The 18,418-nt window shown below is 61.8% G+C and overlaps 1 protein-coding gene across 22 annotated transcripts in view; it reads left to right on the top strand.

Moving 5' to 3' along the window:
- The window catches only part of AFDN (afadin, adherens junction formation factor), a 147,461-nt gene that overhangs the window by 125,907 nt on the left and 3,136 nt on the right, over window positions 1–18,418 (top strand). For 9 of the 22 annotated variants that reach the window (XM_070074581.1, XM_051841895.2, XM_070074582.1 and 6 more), the window contains 8 exons: window positions 462–580; window positions 2,463–2,657; window positions 3,106–3,200; window positions 3,826–4,011; window positions 4,651–5,652; window positions 7,810–7,845; window positions 13,228–13,341; window positions 15,819–16,323. In XM_070074581.1, coding sequence (XP_069930682.1) covers window positions 462–580; window positions 2,463–2,657; window positions 3,106–3,200; window positions 3,826–4,011; window positions 4,651–5,652; window positions 7,810–7,845; window positions 13,228–13,341; window positions 15,819–16,323 — 2,252 coding nt within the window. The remainder of the gene's footprint in view (window positions 1–461; window positions 581–2,462; window positions 2,658–3,105; window positions 3,201–3,825; window positions 4,012–4,650; window positions 5,653–7,809; window positions 7,846–13,227; window positions 13,342–15,818; window positions 16,324–18,418) is intronic. The other 13 variants (XM_051841909.2, XM_051841907.2, XM_051841910.2 and 10 more) reach the window with 8 other exon arrangements.

The following is an 18,418-nucleotide window of genomic DNA, read 5'->3' as shown; positions in this document are numbered from 1 at the left end:
TGTATCTGTTAACAAATATAAACGTGGATTGTAGTCTACAGCAGCTGCTTTGATGCTTAAAAAAAAAAGTGCTGCTGGCACTTGCTGGAGTTCTGCGTGCCGCGTCACCGGGGCGGGGCCGCGGCTGTGCACCTGCGCGGTGTCACCGGGGCGGGGCCGCGGCTGTGCACCTGCGCCGGGTCACCGGGGCGGGGCCGCGGCTGTGCACCTGCGCCGGGTCACCGGGGCGGGGCCGCGGCTGTGCACCTGCGCCGGGTCACCGGGGCGGGGCCGCGGCTGTGCACCTGCGCGGTGTCACCGGGGCGGGGCCGCGGCTGTGCACCTGCGCCGGGCCACCGGGGCGGGGCCGCGGCTGTGCACCTGCGCCGGGTCACAGGGGCGGGGCCGCGGCTGTGCGCCTGTGCCGTGGCTGTCAGCTCAGCCCCGAGTCTCACTTCACTCCCGTGATGCTCTCTTCCCAGGGCTGCGGAGCTCATGACAAGGACGAGTTCTGTGGTGACACTTGAAGTGGCGAAGCAAGGTGCCATCTACCACGGCCTGGCGACCCTCCTCAACCAGCCGTCCCCCATGATGCAGAGAAGTAAGCGCCGGCAGGGGGCGCCGGCTTTACTGACTCCACCGCGTGCCTTGTCTTTTATAGCTGGTTAAGGGGTTTGTCTTGTTTAAAGGATTTATTTAATTTATTTGAGAGGCACAGTTAAAGAGGGAGAGACAGAGAGATAGGTCATCATCCGCTGGTTCACTCCCCAGATGGCCGCAATGGCCATAGCTGGGCCGATCCAAAGCCAGGAGCCAGGAGCTTCTTCCACATCTCCCACGTGTGTGCAGGGGCCCAAGCACTTGGGCCATCTTCCACTGCGTTCCCAGGCCGCAGCAGAGAGCTGGATTGGAAGAGGAGCAGCCGGGACATAAACTGGTACCCATATGGGATGCCGGTGCCGGAGGCTGAGGCTTAGGCTACTTGGCCACAGTGCCGGCCCGTGACCTGTTGTAATGTCACACAGTCTGTGGAGTTGGGTACTGGCGGTCGTCCCAGTGCCCGGGGGTCAGGAGTAAGGGGCTCCATATTCCCCTGGAGCCGGGTTCCCTCGGGGCCACCCCAGCATTCACCAGCTGCTCCCCTGCCCCCAGAGCCGTCTGACTCCGCCCCCGCGGCTGAGTGGTGCTGGGAGCTTCCATCGCGGGGCTCCGAGCGAGCGCGCGTAGTGAGGGCGTCCGTGGGCTCTCAGTCTCGGGAGGCCAGGGCGGAGGCCAGTCTCTGAAAGGCAGCGAGTTCAGTTCTCACGTCGATTTCTTCGGGAGCAGCTACGTTTCTGCATGTTCTGAGGTAAAGCCTGATGGTCCTCCTGTGCAGTTCACTTGCTTGAAGAGCTCGTTGATTTATGTAGTTTGTTTTGGGAACTGTGGTTTTGAGATTCTACCAAAAACTTAATAAAACGAGGACACGTCTAGAATTTGTTGAAAGGATGCAGAACCTGCAGCAGAGAATCCCAGAGCATTCCCCTCCCGCCATCGCGCCCCTTCCCGCGGGTCCCGAGACGCCTGCTGAGCGCGGCAGCCGCCGTCCGGGGGCCTGGGCAGGGCCCCCCTCGTCACAGGTCAGCGCTCGGAGGCGTGTCTGAGCGCCCGGGCCTCCTGTGAGCTGAGACAGACAGCAGGCGGCCCTGGCAAAGCCATGCGGCCTGTCACCGGCCTTGACGCGTGACATCCTGAGTCTGCTCTCTGAGTTCACGGGCGTTTAAAAGCAGCAAATTCGAGGCTAAGTCGGGAGCAAGGAGGGAAGCAGCTGAAAGCAGCTGACGCACAGGGCCAGCAGGCGGGAGAAAGCCCCAGGAAGCAGGGAGCTGAGTGACCGCTTCCAGTGTGGCTCCTCGTGGAGGTGACGCGGGTCGCCCTGGGGGCCAGTACAGGTTCACTGGGGTCGGCAGGCAGGCTGCGGCGAGGACACCCACCTGTCATAGTGCATGCCTGGTCTGAGCCCTGGCTCTGGCTCCCAACTCGGACTTCCTGCTGATGGAGACTGGGAGGACAGGTGACGGCTCGTCGGGCCTGCCACCCACGTGAGAGACCGGAGTGTGCCCCTGACGCCCAGCCCTGGCCCAGCCCTGGCCCAGCTCTAGCCGTCACCGGCATCTGGGGACGAGCCAGCAGAGGGGGCCATGTTCTTTTGTTCTCTGTGTCTTTCTGCCTCTTAAATAAGTACATTTTACTTAAAACAAGAGTTTCTGTTTATGAGGAGATGAACTGAATGTGTGTTTTTCCCACTGATAACCTGTGATATAAAATGTTGTCAGTTTGGTGTATGTATTTTAAAGCTTTTTAAAGATTCCATAGAAACAATGCATTCTTTTATGAAAATTAGCATATTTCTCACGTTAGCAGCAGTCGTCAGGAATTCCGGATGTTGCCGGTGAGTAAAGTGGGTTCCTGCACGAGTGGGGCACTGACTGCCCCGACCTCAGTTTCAGATCGCCGTGGCTCGGGGAAACCTCGACCCAAGAGTGAAGGTTTTGAGCTCTATAACAACTCAGCCCAGAACGGGTCTCCTGAAAGTCCTCCGATGCCCTGGGCGGAGTACAGTGAGCCAAAGAAGCTGCCTGGTGACGACAGACTGGTGAAGAACAGAGCCGATCACCGCTCCAGCCCCAACGTCGCAAGTAAGCGGGGTCGCGGGGCAGTGAGAGTGCCGCTCTGCGCTCTGTCTGTTACTAAATGGAAGCTGCTGCCGGGGCCTCGTTTCCCAAGGCTGTCATCACCAGCATTCTAGCAGAAACACAAGCTGCATTGGGGAAGCCGTGATTCAGAGACACACTGACGTCCAGCAGGAGCGGGCGGTTCCCAGAGGAGGTGTGAAGTGGTTTTCACACTTCTAAAGGCTGTTAACGGAGAGAGGGAACCCCGAGGGACGTGGTGCAGACACAGGACGCTGGGGCCCTGTGAAGTGTGTGCCAGCAGCCGCTGGGCTGTGGGTGCCCCGAGAGCAGCCGGAGCTGTCACCGGCAGTGCCGTGTGGGGAGGACACGGTCACAGCCCTGCAGACACCCGGTCGTGCCACGTCTGGTTTGTTGTTCTCCTCTTCAGCTTTCTTCTCCTGTCTCTTTCCAGCAGATCAGCCCCCCAGCCCTGGAGGAAAGGGCACGCACCCCTCTGGAGCAGCAGCTAAGATAACGTCGGTCTCCACGGGGAACCTGTGTGCTGAGGTCAGGGGAGACACCGTCCTGCCCGCCTTTGCCCGCGAGGGTCAGGGTTGTGAGGAACATTTCCACCCGAGAGATTAGCAGTGGTTACGTTTTCCCAGTTTTTAAATTTTCTGCTTCTTTATTTTCAGTTTTATATGAAAGATAGACAAAGTGAGAGAGACAGAACTCTTCCACCTGCTGGCTCGCTCCTCAGATGGCTGCACAGGCAGGGCTGGGCCAGGCTGAAGCCAGGAGCCTGAACCTCCATGTGGGTCTCGTGTGGGCGACAGGGACCAGCCTGTCACCTGCTGCCATCACCTGCTGCCTCCCGGGGGACATTAGCAGGAAGTCGGGCTGGGGCAGGGCTGGAACCAGGCGCCAGTTGGGGGTGTTGATGGCTCCCGAATGTGCCGTATCCAGTCTGGATTTTTGGCATACTAGTCAAGTAAACCAGATTTAGATGACTGGGTTTGGGCAGGATTACATGTTTTTCGTTATCACAGTACAGAGTCCAACACTTTGAAGTTTTAACATGGCGTGCGATGTAACACTCTGTGTAAGAGTTCGTCAGCGTGGGAACAGCTCAGTGGCGGCAGCGGTGTGTGCCCGCGGCCCACGTGCTGTCCTCTGCGTGCCGTGTTCACAGGAGCCGCTGCCTGCACCCAGGCCCGAGGCCTACCCCATCCCCACACAGACCTGCACCCGCGAGTACTTCACCTTCCCCGCCTCCAAGTCTCAGGACCGGGCGGCCCCTCCGCACAGCCAGTGGCCGAGCTACGAGGACAAGCCTCTCGTGCACACGGACAGTAACCACTGCAGCGTTGCAGCTCAGGTTAGAGACGCGGGGCCCACAAGCCCCCAGGCCTCGCGGGGTCAGGTGACCACGGCAGGCTGCGGACGGCGGCCCTGAGATGCAGTCGATGGGTTCTCAGAACATCATTGTCCTTTTTGAAGTTAGGTCTGAGGGAAAAGGGACTTTTGCAGTACTCAAACGTCGGGAGAACAGTGTTAAGAATAGGGTGTTAGCCCTGCGTTTTTATACATCCCTAAGACTGGGCAGAGCCCCCCGCTGAGCAGGGCCTGCCCTGCCTGCTCGTGTGGAGCTGGTCCAGGAGCTTAGAAAGCCAGGCCCACTGTGGGGTGCAGGCACGACCTGGGTGGATGAAACGCTCAGAGAAGTCGCCCCGGGTGCCTGTCGCGCAGCGAGACGGGCGGACACGTCCGTTCTCCAGGAGTCCGGGCGGTGTGGCTGGGCCCGTCCGAGGCAGCCAGGGCGCTGTGGGCCAGTCGGGTCTGTGGTGCAGAGAATTCGCTGTTTGCTCACAGAACCGGTGAGCCTCAGGGCGGTCTCGGTGCCGTTCTGCGCACTCATCCATCCGTTCCAGGGCTGTCCCCCGAGGCTGACGGGTGTGGGTTTACACTCTCTCTGGCCTGGGCTCGGAGATGATGGGGGTCCGTTTTCTTTCCCCAGCGTGTCGCTCGCTCCCAGGAGGAGCTTAGGGAAGATAAAGCTTACCAGCTGGAGCGGCAGCGGGTGGAGTCCGCTATGGACCAGAAGGCCGACAGCGACATGTGGCTCAATCAGAGCTCCTCTGTGGAGTCCAGCACCTCCAGCCAGGAGCACCTGAACCATTCCTCCAAGTCCGTCACCCCGGCCTCCACTCTGACCAAAAGCGGCCCTGGCCGGTGGAAGACGCCGGCAGCCGTCCCTGCCGCCCCGGTGGCCGTCTCCCAGCCCATTCGGGCAGACCTGCCTCCACCGCCCCCGCCGCCTCCTGCCCACTATGCCAGTGATTTCGAGGGGGTGGCCATGGACCTGCCTCTCCCACCCCCTCCCTCTGCCGGCCAGGTGGGACCCCAGGCGGCCCAGGTGGCCGCAGCGGAGCGGAAGAAGCGGGAGGAGCACCAGCGGTGGTACGAGAAGGAGAAGGCGCGCCTGGAGGAGGAGCGGGAGCGGAAGCGCAGGGAGCAGGAGCGGAAGCTGGGCCAGATGCGCGCGCAGCCCCTCCCGCCGGCGCCGTTCGCCCCTCTGCCCGCCCCGCAGGCGAAGCCGGAGAAGCCGAGCTCCCTGCCGCGGCCCCAGGAGACGGTCATTCGGGAGCTGCAGCCGCAGCAGCAGCCCCGCACGATCGAGCGCCGGGACTTGCAGTACGTCACGGTCAGCAAGGAGGAGCTGGGCTCCGGGGACAGCCTGTCCCCCGACCCCTGGAAGCGGGACGCCAGGGAGAAGCTGGAGAAGCAGCAGCAGCTGCACATCGTGGACATGCTGAGCAGGGAGATCCAGGAGCTGCAGGCCCGGCCGGACCGCAGCGCCGAGGAGAGCGACCGGCTGCGCAAGCTCATGCTGGAGTGGCAGTTCCAGAAGCGGCTGCAGGAGTCCAAGCAGAAGGACGAGGACGACGAGGAGGAGGAGGAGGAGGACGTGGACACCCTGCTGATCATGCAGCGCCTGGAGGCCGAGCGAAGAGCCCGGGTAAAGGAGAGCGCCGCCGCGGCTGTGCCTGTCTGCGCCCCTCGCCTGCGTGACAGACAGCTGAGCGTCAGCGGGTCCGTGAGCCGAGCCAGGGTCAGAAAGCTGACGAGTGCCAAGGACGACCCAGTTGCAGCCTCGCTGTGTCGCTAGAGAACTCACAGTTAACCCTTCTCAGTTGAGAAAAGGTGTTTGTCAGTGACCAAGAATAGCGTGGACCAGGGGTTGGCAGAGCTTCTCCTTGAATGCTAGAGCAAACCCTGCGGGCTTGGAGGGCCAGACGTGCCCTGGCCGCTGCCCAGCCGACCCCCCCAGGACGGGAGCTGCCCCTCCCCCCCCCGGGTCCACAGACACCGTGTAAGCATGGGTGTCGCTGTGCGCCCACATACGGCCGCCCACGATGCGGAATTAAGGCGTCAGTGTCGTTCCCAGAAGTGCAGCCTTTACAACAGGCGCCCTGTTGGTAATAAAGCAAGTATCCGTTACGGTCGTGAGCAGTTCTAGTTCAGGTGTAATATAAAGATACTGAGATTTTTTGTTATTTTATTTTATTTTTTTTTTGGCAGGCAGAGTTAGAGAGAGAGAGACAGGTCTTCCTTCCATTGGTTACCCCCCAAATGGCCACTATGGCTGCGTACTGCGCTGATCCGAAGCCGGAGCCAGGTGCTTCTCCTGGTCTCCCATGCGGGTGCAGGGCCCAAGCACTTGGGCCATCCTCCACTGCACTCCCGGGCCACAGCAGAGAGCTGTCCTGGAAGAGGGGCAACCGGGACAGAATCCGGCACCCCGACCGGGACTAGAACCCGGGGTGCCGGCGCCTCAGGTGGAGGATTAGCCAAATGAGCCGCGGCACCGGCCAAGATACTGAGAATTCTTTCTTCATATTTCTCCATAGTATGAAAGCAACTTTTGTTCTCTTTTGTTTCCAGTAAAAGCAAATTTTAAATTAGTTTAATGCAATAAATTATTAAAATGCCGAATGCTAGATGAGAGCAGGGTTCTTGGTGTCCGCGCCAGAACTGTGCGGGGACGGCAGTCGGCGCCCTCAGTCGGGAGTCGCTGACCTGGCCGGGAGCATGGCCACGTCGTGTTGAGTCTCAGGGTCTTTTCCGTTTTCCAGTCACTTAGCGCAGTCTTCTGAGAGAAGACGGCAAGAGCCTTGTCCCTGTGCTGTGGGAAGCGCCTAAGCCGCGACTGCTGGTGACCTTTGACCTCACACAAGCAGGGCTCTGCGGGCCCAGCCGCGGGATCCCTCTTCAGTGTGCTCTGAATTTTCCCCAGAAGTCTCTGGTTCACGCTTCTTAATGCACACGCACCTCAGCCAGATGTGCCCATGACTTCGCTCAGTTCAGCCCGAGTCCCTGGTGGGCAGTGCAGCGTCTCGGATGAGCACAGAACGCCAGCAGTGGCCTTGACCGTTAGCAGAGTCACCACAGCAGACCCCATGCAGAATGACCACTGCTGGTATCCCGAGAACCGTTGAACTCGGAGGAACAGCTGTTGGCGACTCACTAGACATTCCGTTCCAGGCCTGCTGTGCGGCTGCCTCCCTGCGCAAGGCCACGGGTCCCCAGGGCATGTGTCCATGGCCGTGGGTTGCCCTGCCCCCACAACTCCAGGGAAGGTGCTCAGCCTTGGCCACGGTGCAGTCTGTCAGCGGGTGCGCACGCAGACACCAGACACGTGGGCGCCCGCGGCGTTCCCCGCCGTGCGGCCCTGGCCGGGCAGTGGGAGGTCAGCAGCGGCTTTGCCGCCTTTGGATTTTCATTCTCCGGAAGTCTGAACTGAATTTTTATTTGACGGTCTATCAGGATTTTTCCAAACGGCTAAAGTGTCTGCTGTTTCAGACTCTTTTAGTGTATTTGGGAAGTTCCTTAGGATAATTTAGTACGAATTGTTTTGCACGTCAGAAATGTTAGTCTCCAGTAAGACAGCCCGGGCGCTTGTGCTTTCTGGCTTCTGTGTCTCAGTGATGGAGCGCAGACGTGTAACACTGGGTGGCCGTCGTCCTTCCCTGCGCTAGAAGTCAGCTGCAGTCCTTCCCTCCCTCCCTGGGCTGTGCGGACACAGACGACGCGTGCGCGCAGACGTGCCGACGCGGCGTGCGGCTCTAACCGACTGTTCACACTCGTCTTTCTTTTTTTCCCTCTGTTGCTGCAGCAGACTGCTGTGCCTGCAATCTCTGTTCTAGATTTGGTATGTTCTCGTTCTCCCCTTGGTATCCTTTTGCTGTCTCGATTTCCTTTTCTCGTAGTGGTGGTTGTCTGACGTTTCCAGTAGACCCGGCTCTCGGGCTGTCCAGCCCAGGGTCTCGCCCCGACTAGACGCATGCTTGAATGTTGCTAGCGTAGTCACTCTCCACTCTCCTCTGTTAATTTCCACTGTCACTGTTTGTTTATGGTTTGACCTCTTCTCAGTTTCAGTCATAATTTGATTCTGTGTATCCTTATGTAGTCCTGAACACGTGAGCACTGACGTGACAGCGGCCAGTGTATCTCACTGGAGTAGATTTCAGGTGTTCCGTCTGCGTGGGCTCAGTGCAGTGCCAGTGTGCGGCGGCCGAGGCGTCACGTCTGGGTAGAGGGAGTTCCCAGTGAGCGCGGGCAGCGCCATGGGTGGACGCTGGGCCTGTTGGCCGTGCCAAACAGCAGCCGAGTTGAGTGTGTTCCGTGTACTCTTAGAGATTGCTTGGCTGTCGGGTGCCCTGTCAGTTGTACTCTGACCCAGAGTTTAACCCGGTTACGGCCAGCATTCAGTGCCCGTCAGCGCACGGGGAGTCCCTGAGCAGACTTGGCTTCCAAGTCCCTGTGGCGTCGTCTTTTCCTAACCAGCTTAATCGGCTCGGCAGCAGCGTCGCCCCGGAGGGAAGCCTTGCTCGGGATCCCCCCGCCTCGTGTGTGACAGGCGTAGTCTCTCACTGTGTATTTTGTTTTACACAAAATAAGATCCATTTTTCTCTGTGCACGGATACGAAGGTGCCCGTTCATGGAACTGGACAGTGCTCCCTGTCTGTGAGCTACAGGAGCACTGATGGGGCAGCGGCCTGCGGGGTGGGCTGGGCGCCTTCTGCCGTGGGGACCTCGCAGGAGCTGTGGCACGGAGAAGTGGTGCGGTTCCCTTTGTTAGAAGATAATTATTTCGGAGTGTTGATGCTGACCCTAGATACCCCATACTCGAGCACCTGGTCCCTTGCCAATGCCTGTGGAACTCTTAGCTGTCAGAAGCGGCAGGTGCCATCGGTGAGGATCTGGCCAGGGCGTGACCTTGGAGGCCAGTGTGGATTGGTGCCACTCGCGAGGCAGTGGTCGGCAGACCCCAGGACCGTGGGGCCCCGATGAGATGAGCGAGGCGGGTTCTGCTCTGTTTGGTGACAGGGCCGCCTAGGCTGGTCCCCTCCCTCCCGGCTGGTCCATCAGTCCAGGGCCTGGCCCCCTTCCTCTGTGATCGTCCCAGACCTGTGACGCAGGACTGTGCTGACACCGGCCACACCCCTCGCGTTTCCAGCCCAGCCCCTCGCGCCCTAAGACCGGGAGCCCACCTGACTGTCTGAAGGCCTGCACCGGGAGTCACGAGTAAGCCTGCCCTGCAGCCCTCCACCGCGGCCGCACTCCCCCGTCCAGCACAGAAACCTCACGGCTGCCCCGACTGCCTCCGAACCTGCCCTGGCCTGAGCCGCCGTCCTCTCGTGTCCTGGGTCAGTGCCGCAGGGAGTGGCCGGCGTGCCCCAGGTCCCTACAGGGCCTCCTTGATGCAGCCAGCAGCCAGTGGGATCCCAGGAGGTCGTCCCCAGAGCCCTCCTGGGCGAGGCGCCCTGCACCTGGACAGACATTCCCAGTTGTCCTCGGCTGCAGGCACTGCTGGGTGTGTGCAAGCACCATCCCCCCATGCCGGGCTCACGACCGCCTCCCGCCCCCCGCCCCCGCCCCCGCCCCCCCATGTTCCTTGCCCTTCTCTGGGCTCCCCGTGGCTGGCTGCCTTTGCCGCGCACGTCTTGCTTAGACGCTGGCATCCTGGTGAGTGCCCCACCTGTGCCCCCCTCCCCGCTCCTGTCCCTGCGCCTTGCTGGTTCGCTGAGCACTGGCTCCATTCTCTGACGTCTTGAACGGGACTCACCACTGTGTGTGTTTGCACCACCATGGAGCGAGACCCTTGTCCAGGTTTCTAGAAAGTTCCGGCATGTGGTCGGCAGTCAGTCCCGCCGAGCGAGTGGAGTGTGGTCCTGGGCCACATTGCTGAGTCCCTGAGGGAGGTGACCCTGGGGAGCGTAGGAAGCCCAGGTCTGACTGCTGCTCCCTGGCAGTCGCTCACTGGTGCAGAGACCCGGGTGAGCTTGCTGGCTGAGCCGCGCCTGTGCACGGAGGGCAGGTCCGCTCCCGGAAGCCTGTGGAGTGCGTGGCACTGTGCCCGAAGAGCCCACTGAGCCAGGACCTGGTCAGGGCGGAGTCTGGGGGGCAGCAGGCTGGCCTTCCCTGAGTGGCAGCGTGTGCGCTCTGGGTTGCCGGGCGGTTCTGTGGAGAACCCACCCTGTTACGTGCGTGGAGCAGGAGGGCCAGGCCCACAGCCACGGGGGAGTTGGGGTTCTGACCACAGGACCTGTTTTCCCACTGGACGTGTACTTGGCCTGGCCCTCTGAGGGGCTGTTACCCAGCTGCCCAGGCCGTCAGCCGATTGGGGCAGCGCACGAATGCAGGAAGAAGTCTTGTTGGGGACATACCTGAGAGAGACGTGTTCAGAAACGTCAGCCGCCGGTGGGGGCGGGGTATGATTAAAAGTCGTGCACAATCTGAAGTGGAAGCTGCTAGGAGGCCTGGCGTGGGGCCTGTTAGCCAGGGAGCCGGCGCAGGCTGGGGCTGCTGCAGGTGGGAACCGGCTCCGCCCTGGGGGAGGGGCGGGTGTCCTCACCCGGCTGCAGGAGTTAGGGGATTCGAGGGAGAAGTGCCCTGTGTGTGACGGTGTCAGAGCAGACTGTTCCCGTGGGGACCTCAGGGTGTGCGCTGGGGCCACGGCGTCCCTGCGCAGCCAAATGCTTGATGAGACAGCCGCAGGCCTGGGCTCAGGGCAGGGAGCTGTCCGCCACCAGGGTCTGAGGCAGGGCCGGGCAGGGCCGAGTCAGCGTGTGAAGGCCTGAGCAGGTGTCGTCTGGGGTTTTTGGCGTTGAGTCACCTGTAGGGTAAGCGTGTTAGCGGGTGAGCAGATGCAGCGAGACGTTTCTTAAGGGCTTGGACGCGTGCCAGCAGGTGCGGGGCAGAGCAGCCCTGGTCTAGTTCCTGGTCGGATGTGGTTTTGTGGTACAGAACTAAACGCACAGCTCCCGGCGTGCTGTTCTGTCCTGCTTCTCTAGGAACGTGGACTGCCAGCGTGGACGCTGGCCGGAGGGTCCCCTCCCAGCATGTTGCCGGGCTGTCTTGATGGGTTGCGTGGCCCAGGAGTGGAGTTCAGGGTTCGTGAGGCAGGCAGGCCTCCGGTCCTGGACTGTGGGTGACTGCAGCTGCAGGGGACACGCCTGGGGCCACTGTCTCTAAGGACGGCGCACTGTTCTGAGCTGGGCGGAGCTTCCCTTTCTCGTCAGTGCCTCGCAGGCCGAGGGGCAGTTGGCCAGCCTGTCCTTGGGAGACAGAAGCTTAGGAAATGAAAGGAACGTGAACCAGCCGACAGTGGGCAGGAACTGCCTGAAGTTCTAGCAGTGCTGGGCCAGTGGCTTTCCCCTTGCAGCGATGAAGAGCTGCAGAGCACGGAGCAGCCTCCCCCCAGGTGTAGGACCGGCCGTGAGGGCGGGCGCCCGTCAGGGTTACAAGACACAGAGCACGGAGCAGCCTCCCCCCAGGTGTAGGACCGGCCATGAGGCGCCCGTCAGGGTTACAAGACACACAGCACAGAGCAGCTGTGCTCCCTCCCCCCCCCCCCCCGCCCCAGGTGTAGGACCAGCCGTAAGGGCGGGCGCCCGTCGGGGATACAAGACACAGAGCACAGAGCAGCTCCCCACCCCCACCCCCACCCCCCCTGGTGTAGGACCGGCCGTCTGCCGGGGATACAAGACAGCCCCCGTACCTGTGAGAGTGGTGACTGCTCGGGTTCTTAGAGGCCGCGTCCGTGCTGCAGGACGCAGCCGCCGTATCAGCGTGTGCTGTTCTCTGCGGGCCTGCCACCAGCTTGCCTTGCTTTGTGCCTGCTGGGCGAGGGAGACCGCGCTGCCTGAGTGCGGTTCTGCCTTCCTCGTGGGGCTGCTTCCCTGGGGTGTGTGCCCGGGACTGGCGCTGGAGTCCCCGGCGACGGACGCGTCCCATCGCGCGGTGACGCTGGGCAGGGCCTGCCGCGCTGCCCTGTGTCTGCTCCTGCATAAACGCAGTCACCTGACCTCCCTCCTGTGACCTCTGGGTCACACTAGAGAAAAGGGACTTTATTTTGTCTTGCAGTTTTTCTGTTACCTTTTATGATGTTTGCTGAGGTGAGAAAATCAGATGGTAGGGTCAGTTGCCCTCCTCCCCAGAAGTGTGTAAGTGACGCACTCGGCTCGCCGGCCTCGGAGCTGCTGCTGTCCCGTAACGTATAGTACATTTTTTCTATCAGGAACAAAAATAGTGTATTTTTGTTCCAAAAATTAATGCAAACACAGTTCAAATTCAGAAGGTAGCTATTTAAACGGTTGCTCTAAACGTTCCTATAAGACTGGCGGTGCCATAGAAATTAAAGTCCCGTGCCAGGCGTCGTGTGGGCGAGGCTCCTGCCGCGGCAGGAACTGCAGGTGGCTTCCTGGCCGTGTGCCAGTGCAGCCGGGGGTCCCTCGGGGCCCAGTCTCTTCCTGGTGCTGGCGGGGAATGCGGTTCCTCGGGGACCTGGAGGCGACAGCAAGGGCGCGGCCGTTCTGTTCTGACCTGGCTGTTCATCTCGGGCTCCTTCCTGGAGCACAGAGGGACGCAGCAGGGGCTCGAGGAGCGCAGACCCGGAAGTCCGTCCTGGGCCTTGGGCATTTCTGTCTTGCTTCACGAGGACTGAGCTTTGCCGCGTGCGGAGTCTGAGACCAGCGTCTGGACGTGGTGACAGTGGAAGACGTATTGGGAGGGAGACAGCAGCCCCCAGTGCAGAGCCCGTGCCTTGGCGGGCGTCCCTGAGCTGGGACACAGCGCCTGCAGTCCAGGACGGACCCGAGGCAGCCGGTGGCCGGGGGAGGCACCCAGGTGCTTGGTGCCCGGGAAGGAGACGGGTGCTGCAGGCACACTGCTCTTGGTGCTCCTGGTCCGCAGGGGGCGGTGCTGCCACACGGGGGGGCCGGCTCCTTGCCCCGCGGGCTGTGCTGTGCTCCCACGGAGCTGCTCGGCCTGAGTGCGGCTTCACAGACGCGAGCTGGCTTCTGTGGGCACGTCTGAGCTGTGAGTCACCCTGGGACTGCGACGGCCCGTGAGGTTGTGGAGCTGGAAGACGCGCAGGTTCTGTCTCCGCAGCGGCTTTCACTCGCTGCTGCGTATTTAACTGCGTGTGTGCGTGCGTGTGTGTCTCCGTGTCCCTGTCCCCGTGTCCTGCCGTGTGCCTGCGTCTCGTGCTGGTGGGGCTGCGTGGAGGCTGACGCCGCTGTGTTGTTAGTTGCAGGACGAGGAGCGCCGGCGGCAGCAGCAGCTGGAGGAGATGCGGAAGCGGGAGGCGGAAGACCGCGCGCGGCTGGAGGAGGAGCGCATGAAACGGGACGCTGAGGAAAAGGTGGTGGTCCTCTGAGGGCAGGCAGCGTGCAGAGCGGCCGGGCGTCACTCGTGGCTGGGGCGGAGGGGCTGGACCAGGCCGCGTCCGGCCCGCCTGCGTCTCGCTCGGCTCTCCAGATCCCCTGCCTCCTCTGAGCCGTCTCCCTCCAACGGCGAACGCTTAGGTGTGCTTGGCAGTGGGCCTCGTGGCTCAGGGTCCGTGTCCCTGGGACTGTGCCCCCGTGGACGTGGTCCAGCTTGCTGCCGTGCCGGGTGAGGGTGACCTTTGCGTGGAGTGGGGGCCGCGGGAGGCAGCAGGGGCACGGTGAGGCAGTGCGCGGGTGCCGAGCGGCTCCAGGAGCTTACCCACGGAGACTGTGGCGCGCCGTCCCGTGAGTGCCCTGCCTCGTCTGTTTCCGTCCTGTGCTTTGGAATTCAAGCGATCCTTTCCTTTGAACTTTCCCACGACGTCCCTGAGAAATGGGGCTCGGAGGTGTTCCCCGGGTCTCGTGGTCTTGGTGGCTGAGGCTGAGGGAGGAGGTGGCTGCAGCCTTTGTGGGCACCCAGGTCTGTCCCACGGGCCCGCGTGGAGCTCTGCTTTGAGCGATGTTCTCAGTCCTCCCCTTCCGTGAAGGCGTGGGGGACGATTTAGTTGTAATTAACAGTTCCTCCTTGCTGATCCAGTGAGCTGTATTAACAGACCCCCCCCCACACACACACCTAGAGACTCCCGGGGGCTTTTGTAGTGAAGTGATCTGTGAGGCTGCAGAGCCACCTAAGGGTGAGGTGGAGACGCGGGGCGGGCGTAGGGCGCACAGTGGGGGCCCAGGCCGCGTCCATCCTGGCTGGCGGCCCCGCCCTCACTTAGTTAACGTCTGAGCAGCTGTCAGGCGCTCGAGCGCGGGGCTGGAGGGGAGGTCACCGACGTCAGAGTCAGGTGGAGGCGCTGAGGACCCTCAGCCGCTCGGTTTCCAAGAGCGGGTGGTGTTTAGTGGTGACATCTGTGTCCCAGGAAAGCCCCGGCCGTTTCCGGGGAGAAGCTTTTCCCGATGGGGCCCTGGTGGCGGCCGCCTGGGCCTCGCCCCGCGCAGCCCTGGGCGAGCAGGGCGGGCCGTGCCCGAGTGGAGAGCCTCTTGGGTTCTGTGGTCCTCCTGCTGTGTTCTCCTAACTCATGATTGTGTTGGGTGCCCTTGTGTTTTAGTAACTACTTCTGTCATCGAGTGGTCACTGTAAAAAGTTGCTGAAGAACCTATTTTTCATACAGAATGTCCACAATTGACGGGTTTGCTTAGAAAAATGTGCCGTTCACTTGCTGAGCGAAACAGAGTCGTCTTAGGACCCATAATTACGTGTGCCCCGGGTGACTAGCAGGGGGTGCCGTGCTCGCCCCACGGTGTCCGGCGCTGACTGCTCGCGGCGCTGGCCCTTGGCATTGGTCCAGAGCCGCAGCGGTCACAGGCAGCGCCGGCCGTGGCCGAGCAGATGACGGCGTCTTGTCTGCAGGACTTCTCGGGGGAGCCGGAAGATGAAGTGAGAAAGGGTGTGGGTGCCGATGGCCGCGCCGGCCTCCTCCCTGTGTGTCCCCCACGGTCGGCGCAGGCCGCGGTGGCTCGGGGGCGGTGACCCAGCCGGGAAGCGCCCCGCGCCGTGCCGCTGGCTGAGTTTACAATGCACCGAGCCTGCCGAGCTGCCCGGGGAGGCAGGGCTGTGCCGGGTCCTTCGTCCTCTTTCTCACTTCTTCTTGTGCCCTAAAGCTTGTCGATCTGACCAACTGTGCTGTTACCTTTCTGCTGTTAAAGTACTCTAACTCCTGTCGCCTGTAGTCTGTGCAGATGTGTGTCAGAAGCAGTGTACAACACGTGTCGAAATATATCTGAATACCGTGTCTTGTTGCCGCGAACGCCTGGCTCGCTCGTCTCCCGCCAGGGAGTTTCTGAAGATCGGACACGCGCGTTCAGGACTGTGGGAAGTCCACGTGTTAGATGGTTCCTTTGAGAAAACAAGCGATGTCTTACGTTCGTGGTCTCCTGTTGACCCCTGCCGGGCCCTGGAAGGAAGGAAACTGGGGGACCCCTCGTGCCTTCCTTGCGGGGGCCGCCGCGCTGACTGCACTGAGCTCAGGGGAGTCTGTCTGTCCCGAAGGTGCCGCTGTGGCGGGCGCGGCGCAGCCAGTGTTAGTTGTGTGTTGTCTGTAAAACTCAGCAACGACAGGTAAGTCACCAGCCTGCCGGCCGCGGGGAGAGCGAGCTCCCGCATGCGAGAGCCACTGGAAGGAGGCGAGGAGGCAGGCAGGCAGGAGGGAGGCGGCGCACGGCGGCTGCAGGCCGTGCCTGCGGCCGGGGGGTCCGGGCCCCTGCTCCAGAGGGGACGCAGGCTCCTCCCGCTGCTTCCCTCAGAGTGACAGTGACCTTATCCGTGGATGTCAGGGTGGCCATGGGGACCCGGGCCAGCACACCTGCCCTTCCTTGACCTTTGCACTCTGTGTGTTCCCGCCCGCAGAGGCGACAGGAGGAGGGGTATTACAGCCGCCTGGAAGCCGAGAGACGCAGACAGCACGAGGAGGCTGCGCGCAGGCTGCTGGAGCCCGAGGAGCCCGGGCTGAGCCGACCGCCGCTGCCACGGGACTACGAGCCGCCGTGCCCGTCCCCGGCCCTCGGCGCCCCCCCGCCTCCGCCCCAGCGGAACACCTCCTACCTCAAAACGCAGGCCCTCTCCCCAGACTCGCTGTTCACGGCCAGGCTTGTCGCGTACGAGGAGGAGGAGGAAGAGGCGGAGTCGGACCCCAGCCCGGCAGGTCAGGATAAGTACTCCAGCACCAGGAAGTCTCATGGGCACCTTCCTGCTGCCGCCCGGGAGCCGCAGCCACGCCCGGCCTCCGACGGCATCTCCCTCTCCAGCTCATTCCGGCCACCCTCCGCCAAAGCCAACAGTACTGCCCACAGGGCGGGGCAGCCCCCGCCCCCTCCAAAAAAGCCGAGCTTCTGCCGCCCCCGCCACCCTCCAGGTAGAGGCACAGACAGGGCGGCAGTCCAGCTCCCTCTGGCCCGTGATTGGGCCTGGAGTCGCGGCTGCACCTGCTTTGGGATTCGAATCTCGCGGGGTCACGTACCCCTGCGTGGTGACCGCCCCCCGATTGCAGTGTCTGCTCACGCTCCTGTCCGGTCCAGGGCTGGGGACTGCCATTTCTGGTGTGCCTTGTACTTCCCTGTCCTCCATTGGCGGCCATGATTGCCCTTCTCCGGTCCTCCCATAATCGCCGGAAGTACTGTTGGTCTTGGCTTCCGTTCTCTGCCTCTCCCAGCCGTTTGCTGCCTGCCTGCCTGCCTGTGTCAGTGCCTCAGGAAGAGGTGCCGGTTCCGTGTCAGGGCTCCCCTGTGCATCGAGTGGGACTTTGTTCCGCACGCAGTGGCTTCTGAAATGCAGCCTGCGCTGGTGCTGGTGTGGGGCACCCCGGCTCCCTTCCCCTCCTTCCTGACCCCTCAGATACAGGGCAGTCTGTTATGACGGCTCATCTGCTCAGTTCTCCGTCGGCGCCTGGCGCAGTGCCGCCAGCCCCGCAGCAGATCCTATAGGCCGAGCAGTAGCTGCCGTGTGAGGCTCATGGCACAGACACCAGGCTTGGCAGCAGGTAGCACAGCGGGGAGTCACTTCCAGCCACGCTGGCTCTCACACCACCGACCTTGTCTTTTTCACACTGGCAGTAAGTCGTCGGAGAGGCGTGGCCTGCATCTCGCTGCTCGGCCCCTCCAAGACCTCCTTTGTGTGGTACAGAGCTGTCACCCCTCTGCCTTCTCTAACCTGTCGGCTTCCCTTGTCCAGCCCTGTGTCTGCTGGGGGCATTCTGGCAGTGCTGGCTTCTGGACACCAGACGCGGCACCTTCCACTGGGGGTGTGGGCAGCACAGCACCATGGACTCAGCATGGTGACACGGTGAAAGGCGCCGTGGAAACAACTTGCATTTTATAGTTGCCACGTACATGTGGCTGAAAGGAGTTGATAGGCTGATTAAAAATCCTGGGCGTTTTGAACTCATTTTTACCAGTGGAAGAAGCCAAAATCATTCTTAAAGCTGAAAATATAGAATGCAATGATTTTAAGCCAAAACATTCGAATTAAAAGTGGGAAAACCCCAGCATGCAGGTGTCGCCTGAGGGGCACAGTGGCTTGGCTGGGAGAGCTCCTGGCTCCGTCCGCGCAGCCTTGGCCGAGGCCGGGAGCCCGGGCTGGACTGAGGGAAGGTGCGGTGGCCCCGGGTTCCACGCGGAGGCGGCTGGGGAAACGGGAAGACTCGGCCCAAAGGAGAGCGTCAGTGCGGAGATGCTGTGCCGTGCTGTGCCCTGTCTAACCCAGGTCACGCCGGGTGTTGGCCGCTCGGCTTGAGCCTGCACCCCCGGCCTGCGCTGTCGGAGGCGGGCAGCTTTCCAGTGGCAGGTGACTCTCCTGCTGGTGTTGAACAAGGGAAACAACCCGAGCGCTGGTTCGACGCCCCCGGTTTTCAGAGGTGCCCGTGACCGCATCGGCTCCCGCCTGGGTCCGTTTACAGGCTTCCGTCTGCTCTGCAGAGCTTCAGCGGCAGCTCGCGCCCAGGTGTCACAGGGCAGGTGTTGTGCGCGGCCAGCACGGCCCGGCCAGCCCGGTGTCTGTCCCCTCCACTCCCCCCTCCCGCTGCCTTGTAGGTGTCTCGTGCCACAGCAGAGCCGGTGGGGTAGCTCGTTTGTTTCAAGGCTTTATTTTCTTTTCATAACTTTAGTCATTTACTTATTTTTTAAAGATTTATTTATTTGAAAACAGCTGCAGAGAGAGAGGGAGAGACAGAGAGAGGTCTGGTGCACTCCCCAAATGGCCACATCAGCCGGGGCTGGGCCAGGCCAGAGCCAGGAGCTTTTTCCGGGTCCCCCGAGTGGGTGCAGGGCCCAGCACTTGGTGTGTATTCTGCTGCTTTCCCAGATCTCCAGCAGGGAGCTGGATCAGAAGCGGAGCAGCTGGAACAGGAACCTGTGCCGTATGGGATGCGGCGTCACAGGCAGCGGTTCTCTCTGTTGTACCATGATGCTGGCCCCAGTGTAACCATTTATTTTGGAAGAAAACTTTATTCTGAA

The sequence above is a fragment of the Oryctolagus cuniculus genome, chromosome 5 (assembly GCF_964237555.1).
Source record: "Oryctolagus cuniculus chromosome 5, mOryCun1.1, whole genome shotgun sequence".
In the NCBI taxonomy this organism is placed as follows: Eukaryota; Metazoa; Chordata; class Mammalia; order Lagomorpha; family Leporidae; genus Oryctolagus; species Oryctolagus cuniculus.
This window is presented reverse-complemented; position numbering and strand designations above follow the sequence as displayed.